This window comes from Nicotiana tabacum, chromosome 22 (genome assembly GCF_000715075.1).
Source record: "Nicotiana tabacum cultivar K326 chromosome 22, ASM71507v2, whole genome shotgun sequence".
Lineage (NCBI taxonomy): Eukaryota > Viridiplantae > Streptophyta > Magnoliopsida > Solanales > Solanaceae > Nicotiana > Nicotiana tabacum.
Window position 1 is genome coordinate 233038396 of NC_134101.1, and position 9924 is coordinate 233048319.

Here is a 9924-nt window from a genome sequence, read left to right on the forward strand (position 1 = left end):
ACAATGCTTGTTAAGAGTAGAATAAAGAACTTCTAGTTGGATAGAAAATTGTATAGAAGGCTGCGTGATTTTCTTCTTTCCTAGAAGCGCCTATTTATGTCCTTTTCAACTTGTTCTGGCTATTTCATGACCCAAGGGAATTTTGAATATTCTCGCGATCTTTTTTGCATCCATTACTTCCTTGAATCTTGGAGTAATATCTGTTTCCATATCTAGCCTTGATATAAATTTGGTCACGCCATGAGATCCTCCTTCGAACCAATATGATTTGTGGCTTTTTGTCCAAGGTTAGATTGCTTCTTATTAACTTGGACAGAATATAATCTTTGTCTTGCTTGAAATCATTTCCTTGCGGGTCTCTCCTTAATTGTAGGACATGATAATCTTTCTTTTCTGATCTTTCCAAACATGGCCACTAAGTCTTTGAATATTGATATTCTTTTGTGCACCTGCTAGACTTTCCTTAATAATTGTAGGTAAGAATCTTTGCTTAATAGCTTCTGATAGTCTTAGATAGATTGGCAAGGCTCCTTGTATCTTGACAGATGGCAAATAGATATTCCTTGATTTGTTTCCTTCTCTGAAATCTTCAGCGGCTTCTTTTTCTTCTACAAATTGTGGTGAATATCCTTTTTGAATTTACTTTCCTTGCTAACTAATATTCTCTTTAGTTGTCCAAAGTTCTTTCCATAATATAGAATATACTATACCCATAATATATTTTCTTTCCATAAAAAATATATTCTTCCTTGATCTTGTAGTATCTCTTCCATATAGTATCTTCCTTCCACAAAATAATAGATCTTCGCTACGACTTTAGCAACTTTCTTTCAAGATGTTGAAAACCTTTCCATCCATAAATGTCATAGATTCTTCTTCTGATATTGTAGTGAGCCATTCAATATTTGGAGCCTTTGCTCGATCCATGAAGTTGGTTGGTGGTCCGGGTGTTGTGGTTGTGTTGCATATACTAGGTTTGGGATTTGCATGGGGTTATGTTGTAGGGTGTTGTCTTTTAAGAGAAAGGGGGAAAGCTGAGTAGATGGTGAAAATGATTGTGTATCTTTTGTGGGCAATAAAATTGCAACTAACAATAAACACGTGAAGAAGGGCAAGAACCTACTCCTGCTTTATCGTAGATCTTAGAATTGACTTATATGTCTGATATGTTTAAATTTGGTCCATGTGTAAATCTTAGAATTGACTTATCTATACTATATTAAAAGTACGAAAACCCTTAGCGAAATGTCGTTCGTCTTTTTTACTCTTTAAAAATAGAGTTTATATTGGACAAAATTGTAATTTAAGTTACTTTCCTACTATTTAGAATTTTAAATTTAATTCTCATTAATATACTTGGCCTAAAATTTAGGACTTTCCTTAAATTGAAATTTCTCTTCGTTAGGCAATATAATAAAACCTTTAAATATTAGATGTCAAACCCAAAATAACTAATGATTCGTTATTAGATGCGTATTTTCTTTTATTATTTATGTTAAGAAATCTAGGAATGTTTTCTTTTTTACCTTTTTTATTTTAAGAAATTTTAGAATACTTTATTTTATTAAGAAAACAATTGACTAAACATAGAATTAAAAGTAAATTACATTCCTCTAATTCCATGCCATCGAAGTTACACTTTATTTAAAACAAGTGACTAAAGTGTTTACAATTGACTAAACAGTTACGAACTCTCAAAACATATAAAGATTCAAACATATGAAAATCAAATTCTTATTGGAAAAAAATATAATTATTGTCAAATATTTAAAAATTAGAATAAGCTAATGTTTAGAATTTAAATTAATAAAAACTAACTTATTTCTTTTAACGTTGAGAACAAATAATTAATTTATTGAATTAACTAATTAGCAAATCCAATTCAATTATTTTACAAATTTATCATATAAGAAAAGTTATTTGATAAATTGACAAAACACTTAATTTATTTTTAGGCGAAATGGCTTCCTGGCCACTTAAACTTGTCGGATTTTTTAAAGCCGATACATAAACTTTCTATTTTTCCATTTGAACACTCGAACTCATTTTTTTCATAACTAATAAACGCATCTGACAAGAGACCATGTGCGCGTGTATTACACATACACATACGTATCCATCCAGTCAGCAAATGACCAATAGATGTCTTACACGTCAAGGGAGCGAAAACCCTAACCCTGGTCCCCTCTTTAATACAAGCCTTTTGAATGAGCCTGATTTGGTAAAGAGAGTCAATGCTGCTACGATTATACACACCAACAGCCGAGAATTTGAGATGGAGCTAGAGATCCTCTGCAGTGTTCGCCACAGCAGTATAGTTAATTTGTTAGGTTATTGTGCAGAAATGGGGGAGCAGATTCTTGTTTACGAACTCATGCCTCACAGAACGCTTTACGACCATCTCCACGGCGGTCTTTCTTGTCTGAGATGGAACCTTAGGCTGAAGATTGCGATGCAGGCTGCAAAGGGGCTCGAGTACCTTCACAAGGAAGTTTCTCCTCCTATTGTGCACCGTGATGTGAAGTGTTCGAACATTCTGTTGGACGCTGATTGGGGAGCTCGTATTGTAGATTTTGGATTGCTTACACCTAATAAGAAGGATCTTAACGGAGATGTGACAACTGATGTCTATAACTTTGGGATCGTGCTGCTAGAGATTCTTAGTGGAAGAAAAGCTTATAACCGGGATTGTACACCTTCAAGTATTATTATCTGTTAATCTTGTTCTGATCGAGCTTCGTTTGGTCCAAGTGATGCAAAACTTAGCTTCAACTCTACAATGATAAAATATACAACTTTCCACCATTTTCACGGTCTGAAAAAATGAAAAAAAAATGAAAATGGAGCTTCAGATTTTTAAAAATGGAGAGGGGTATTTTAGAAGGAACAAATAAGAACACACCCCATTTTGTACTGTTGGGCGTTGGGAAGGGGGATTTTCACGCTCTTGTGGGTCGTGTTCCTCACGTGGGCTGTTGATTAGGACCAACTGACGCCACATGGGCATGGCCAATGGTCAAATATATTTATTAGTTATGGAAAAAATAAGTTCGAGTGTTCCAATGGGAAAGTTATAAGTTTATGTATCGGCTTTTAAAACCCCGTCAAGTTTAAGTGGCCAGGAAACAATTTCGCCTTATTTTTATAAGAAGAGTATCGATGGTGAAAAAAATCATAAAATATAGCAAAATCAATTATCGTATAAAATTAAGATTCAAATCGATAAAAGTACAAATTAGCAATAAGATAAAATTTTAGAAGACAACCAGATTATAGATAAATTGTCATTTGTTTCTTTCTTGCATTCAGTCCAACAAATAAAAGCATCTCGCTAAATATTTATACTAAGTTTTTGCTCGTAAAATATTAGTTTAATATTAGTCATTCTTTAAACTTAACATTGTCATTATCAAATTTTAAGAAGATATAATGCCAACTTTTATTTATTTATTTTTAATTTGTGTTATTTGTCAAATCTTCAAAGAAATTGTGATAAAAAATATTTTTATATTTTATTTTCAGTATTAGGTCACATAAAAACAATAATTTTTATAAGTTTCGCCATAAATCTGGGTAAATCACAATAAGGCTCTAAATAAAATTCCTTCATTTGTTAAGCTAACTAATGGGAATAATATTTATTATTTTAAAAAAATTCTTAAATTTTTATTTTATAAAATAAATTATCTAATAATATGTATGTAATTTTTAAAATTTGTGTATTTATTGATATAGGTACACGCGCAAAGCGCGTACCCTGAGACTAGTATTGTAAAAAGAATTATTTAAAAAAGTCCCGTCAAATTTTAAAAATTGCAACATTAAAAAATGTACGAAACATCAGAAATAGACCCAAAATAATAAAGACTACACCTTAAAAAAACTGAACCAAGACATCAGATTCAGAGATAAACCAAGAGTAGAAATAACTGCAAAAGTTGCACCTCACTAAAATTTGTTGAATATTTGAACAAATTTAACAATCATGAAAATCTAGGTCCTTTTATATACCCTCAAACTTTCAAAATGTTGATATTATTATCGATGTTTGATAATGCAAAGTCAAAGATTTTTTCATATGTCCCTTTTCCTTTTTACTTCTTGATCGTACATATGGATTAGGAATAGATCTCTTTTTCTCTTTACATTAAATTATCTTTTATTGGGCTTATAAATAGCTAGTAAAAAGGAATAATTTCGCGCACGTGAAAAATCAAGCTTGAAGGCAAAACTTGTCGATTTATCCCATGTGCGCGAGACATTTAGTTCTTGGCTGTTACTACCCAACTATCGCCTCCATACCTAATTACTAGATGGTGACTCGCCATTTTAGACAAGAGGGGTTGCTCTGATGGTAAGCAACATTCACTTCCAACCAAGAGGTTGTGAGTTCGAGTCTCCCCAAGAACAAGGTGAGAAGTTCTTGGAAGGAAGGATGGCAGGTTTCTATTTGGAAACAGCCTCTCTACCCAGGGTAGGGATAAGATCCTCCCCAGACCCCACTAAGTGGGATTATACTGGATTGTTGTTGACGCGCCATTTTAGTAGTTTTTTTTACATGCTCATGCACGAAGTATTCCGCGTTGACACTAGATCCTGAGAAGTCAGAGTGAACAAAACAATATTATAACCAAAACAAAAAACCAACCTATTCCAATCTCTTCTCCATTATTCCTGGTGTTCAGATTTTCCAGAATTTCAATTGATGCAAGCATGAAAATAGAGGAAGTCAAAATAGAATTACAGAGCGAAAAAACGACGAAAAAAACCTAAACGAAAAGAATTCTATTTTTAACTCCCATACTTTGCTACAGAGCAAAATCTCTAACAGTAAAAAATTACTGTTGGTCTATAGCTAATGTAGAATGGAACTAACTTGAGGTGACTGTTAGTTTCCATTCACCAAACCAAGAATTTGCCTCAAACTTGAGGCCAAGACTTCAAATTAGAGAAGCAGTAATGTATTAGGACCAGTTTGCTTCACACCATTAAACCTCGTATTTGCATAGGTTCTCGAATCCCATATACTCGTGGCGCTGGATCTTCCCAATCATATTTGAGATTCCGACCCCACCTGTCAAAACGAAGAGACAAATGTAATGTAGCTATTCAAACGAGAAGACATAATGCGGCCAATGAGGGAAACTAGATGGTCACCTAGCGATATTGCGCTCACAAAAATTGTGAAGGCGAGGATGAAAATGATAAGAGACGCTCGTCCTAATACAACAATCAACCTCCTCACAACGTGTTGCCCAACGAAAGCAGCAACAGTTGCCACAGCAACAAAGTAGAGCGCTGTAAGAAGCATACAATTGTCAGTTTTGACATAGACAAGAATGAAACCGAACAACAACAAAAAAAAAATAATCCCAGAGTAATTCCACTTGTGGGGTCTGGGGAGGGTAGTGTGTACGCAGACCTTACCCCTACCTTGAGAAGGTAGAAAAGTTGTTTGCGATAGACCCTCAGCTCAAAGAAAGAATGAAACCGAACAATCTATTATTTTTTAAGTTCGCTAACTTAAGGGAATGGCCACATACCATAAGGAACTGGGAAACGTTTTAGAAGGTAATACTCCACCACGGACATTGATGAGGAGAACATCATCGCAAAAGTGGCAGTGGCACTTGAGACCTAATAACAGAAACACAAGTATGAAAACGACGAAGGGTCAGTAGCATTTTTGCATGTTAAGGTGTGAATAAAAAAGGAAGATGTATAGGTGGTCACGCACAACAGCACACAAACTGACCTGAGGAGGGACACCGAGCTCCAAAAAGAGCGGACCCATGATAAATCCTCCGCCAAGACCAAGAAGTCCGCCAACCAGACCAGCTAGTATACCGAATAAGCAATAAACAATCAGTTGCATCACACGGAAATTGGTGCCGTCTTCTCCCTTGGATTGAATCTTTCTCCAACCTTTGTACAGACTAATAGCTTCAAATGAAGATACCCCTACAGAAACCGGGATCTGCAGAACAAATACAAGAGTTCATAACGGGATTGGTAGAACCACTTCGTGATCTTTTGAAGTTTGCTTCAAACATAATTTTGACATAACCAAATACAAACCTGCAATAAATTCACCCCCCAATACCACACCGAACAAGTAGCTGTGTAAATCTATTTCAAACACACAAGGTCAGTGAGTTAACATATTACGGCATAGATTAACACTAACCAAAAAAATGACAAAATTACAGCATCACCAAAAAGATAAGAAATGAAAACCTTCCCAATTTGCAGCGCTAGAAATGCAATCCAAACAAAACAGAGGAGTCCGAATTCCTTCCAGCAAACATTCTCCATGAAAGGAACCTAAAATGACATGGCTTTTTTTAGAGTTATGAAATCAGGAGAAGCATAATATTATCCTTTCACAGTTAGGAAAAGTCACCTCTCGTTCGGAAGTAACTTTGGCGTCTTTTTCAGTGCCATTGGCGGGACCGCTGGGAAGGAGCTTGTATTCTGCTTCATCACCAGTCTCTGAGTTTTTCGCAGCCTCGGCCTCCTGAAGTAAGAAATAACAAATGATTAGCAAAACCCAACGATTCACATACATGACTTAATTAACATTGTCTTGCTAGAAATCCGACCGGATAAATCATCTTCCGATACTTGCATCCACGTGTTAGAATGGAGAGAAAAAGAAAGAAACAATGAAGGAAAAGTCTTTTTCTTCATGTTAGAAAAGAACACAAAGTAGTGTATAGAAAAAAAAGGAAATTTCCAACAATATAAAGGTGATACCTTTTTAATAATAGTCTCTTTCTTCCACGTCTCAACCCCTCTTAGAAAGGCCTTGGTTGATGTGAGAAGGAACAGAACAATTAGCAGAACTGTAACCATCCAATCAGCAAATACCACATTGAAAGCAACTCCGATACTAATGCCGAGCATAAGCATTGGCTGGATGAGAACAGCCAAGTCATAATCGATAATAGGCATGTCAATTGTGGGATGCCTCAGCTTTAAGTTATAGTAAACAGTAGAGACCGCAGCTCCCATAATCATACCTGAAAAACCAGAAAAGAATTGATGAGTCCCTTAACCAGGAGAAGACAGTTCATAACATAACAGAAGTGAACATTCATAAATTAAGACTTGCTACTACAGTTTACTGCTATTGTGTGAGTTCCTTTATTTGGTAATAGGTTAGTATAGCAATTCAGTAATCCATTTAAGTCAGGAAAACAAATTTCCTAAAGGTCGTCTAAATTAGCCACTAATCTTACATTTTGAAATTGCTGTAGACGATTTTGGATCAAATCCGACGATAAGACTAAGCATGGGTACGAATATGCCGCCGCCGCCAACACCACCTACACTACCAAATGCTGCGCCCAAGAATCCAATAATGGTACCAACAACAATTTGCCATCCAAATTTCATATCCTGCAATGACACCACACAGTACATATTCAAAAATGTCCATTTCACGACATAGTCAAATGCATAAAAGCAAAAAATGTCAGTACCGTAAATATTAACAGAACTCGAGGAGTTTATAAACGTAAAGTGACATTAGTCCGATGATGTTCGGACTAGTTTGCGCGAACCTCGACTAATTCCACGAGATACGTGCTACCTCCCACCAGCGATACGTACCAAGTAACTCTGACCACCAAGGCTTGGACAAAATGGGAAGAAATCACTTAGTATTTTTTGCCGCCGCTGTGATTTGAACCTGAAACCTCAAAGTTCTCAAAGCCACTTCATTGACCACTAGGCCACACCCTTGGGTGCGGTGGCATGGACATTGTAGTTACGTTCATTCCTTATGTGCCTTCTCCTAATTTTGTTCATTTCTATTTGAACATCCTAGTTATACTCTCTATTTCTTTTCTTTCTTTTTGATGTTGAGTAAGGTGACATGCATGTTCCATGCTTGCTGAAGAAAAAGGGAAATGAATGCCGCCATGTAAGCAGTTCGGCATGTTTGGTTATGGCTCTCTCGTAGCTCATGCTACCAAATTTTTAAAAACATAACAACAACTACCCTTTCAACACAAACTAGTTGAGATCGTCTATATGAATATTCAATATCCGTTCCAATTCATTTGTAACCAGTTTCATTCCAATACTCAATAATTTGTCTATAGTTTATCCGTGGCGGAGCCACATGCTATGATTCGTCGCCAAGTTACTGCATATATAGGGTAAAAACAATTTTTTTATACATATACTAAATTCTGAATCCCATTAACATAAGAGAACTACATTTTGGGATTTTCTTGAATCCCCTTGTCAGAATATCTAGCTCAACTTCAGGAGCCTATACAACAATAAACCCCGTGAAATTTCACAAGTGGGGCTTGGGGAAGGTAATGTGTACACAGAACTTACCTACTTTATGAAGGTATCGAGAACGGTGAAAAGGATGCAATAAACAGCCAATAGCAACAACAAGGTAATAACAGAGGCGGATCCGGAATTTAAATTTTATGGGTTCAATTTTAATATTTTTAACATTGAACCCATAGGTAGTACACTGCATCCACCCCTGGGTAATAAGACAACGGAAGCAAACCGCATAGCGTGTAATAATAAAGATCTAGGAATACGAATATACAAGAGTAGTGCCAACACTACCGGTAATAATGGCACACCGTGTAATAACAAAGAGCTAGGAATAGGAAAATACAAGACAAGTACTAATACTACCGGTAAGACTAGGAGAAACTCTCGACTACACCCACAACCCTTATTCGAGACCTCCACAACTTAAGGAGCTTATTTAACTAAAAAAATGGTACTTCAAGACTTGTTCAGTCATAAAAAATGAATGTTAGTTTTTAACTATAAATCCAAACTACAAAAGTCACAACAAGTCCAAAAGAGCATAAATTAACATGAAAAAAAAGTTAAATTAAAAAAACCAGAATTTTACCGGCCAAACATGATGGTAACCAGATTCATTAGGCTTCCATAAAAAGTTGACAACAGTTGAAAGGTAATCTGCATCTGAAAGTTCAGTTGCATTTTGGGCTATAGCTTCTCTTTTTAAGCTTCTTTCTGCTGAAACAAATATTGCAGCTAAAAGAAAACTCCATGAAATTGACAAAAGTGGCCTCAAAATCTTCAATTTTCCTCCAACTCCTGCCATTCCAAATAAAGATCGCACCTTTTCTCCACACCCAAAAACCCCAAAAATCAAAAATTAAAAAAAAAAATTCCCTTTTCAAGCAAAAGATTTTCTCCACACCCAAAATACCCAAAAAGCAAAAAATCAAAAAAGTTTTAAAATATTCTCCCTTTTCACCTTTTCAAAACACTGCACACAGATTCTTTCTTTCTTGGTTTTTTTTTTCTGTTCTTACAAAATCAAGATTGAATTTTGAAATGCAAAATGTATGTTAAACAATTTTTTTCTTGAAAAATGATGATTAATAAAAATTTAATTGGTTGCTGAGGGAAGTTACAAACCAAAAAGGAAAGTGAAGTATATGAAGTAATGTGTGAAGGGAGAGAAAATAGGAGGAGAAAATGGAGGGGAAAAGGGTGAAGGAGAAAAGGAGTAGAAAAGAATGGATCTTTGGTTTTTTTCTTTTTTTATTTGAGTGTCAAATTTGAATGAAATGAAACGAATGCATGAATATATATATATGAAGAAATTAAGGAAAGAAAAGCTTGATTTTGGTAATTAGGACAAGAATTGAAACTTCATAAGTGCATGAAAAAACAAGGTTTGTAAGTGGCTTGCAAGTGCTTCTTGTTTCAACTTATTTGTCTTTGAAAATTAACAAACTTAACAACTTAGTTTGGATGGTTGTTACGTTATCGTATTGTTGCTTTAAATACGATGCGTATTTTGATTGTTATTTAAATTTTATATCTTATCATTACAAATAATGAAATGTGTCACTTTATGTAACGATTGATTTGATGTGGTCACGTCGTTACCTTATGTTTTTCTTT

The 9924-nt window shown here is 35.1% G+C and overlaps 2 protein-coding genes across 2 annotated transcripts; one reads left to right on the forward strand and one right to left on the reverse strand.

Moving 5' to 3' along the window:
* The first annotated feature begins 2131 nt into the window (after window positions 1-2131).
* Window positions 2132-2719, forward strand: LOC107831581 (serine/threonine-protein kinase-like protein CCR1). Its single transcript, XM_016659365.2, has one exon. It carries the CDS (start codon window positions 2132-2134, stop codon window positions 2717-2719), a length of 588 nt encoding a protein of 195 aa, XP_016514851.2.
* Window positions 2720-4649: 1930 nt separating this feature from the next.
* Window positions 4650-9581, reverse strand: LOC107831582 (sulfite exporter TauE/SafE family protein 3). The gene is made up of 10 exons (XM_016659366.2): window positions 8897-9581; window positions 7242-7401; window positions 6757-7022; window positions 6404-6517; window positions 6238-6324; window positions 6079-6129; window positions 5756-5977; window positions 5544-5637; window positions 5158-5298; window positions 4650-5074 (listed from the first exon to the last, which is right to left on the reverse strand). Exons 1-10 carry the CDS (start codon window positions 9110-9112, stop codon window positions 4989-4991), a joined length of 1437 nt encoding a protein of 478 aa, XP_016514852.1. The 5' UTR covers window positions 9113-9581; the 3' UTR covers window positions 4650-4988.
* Window positions 9582-9924: the final 343 nt, after the last annotated feature.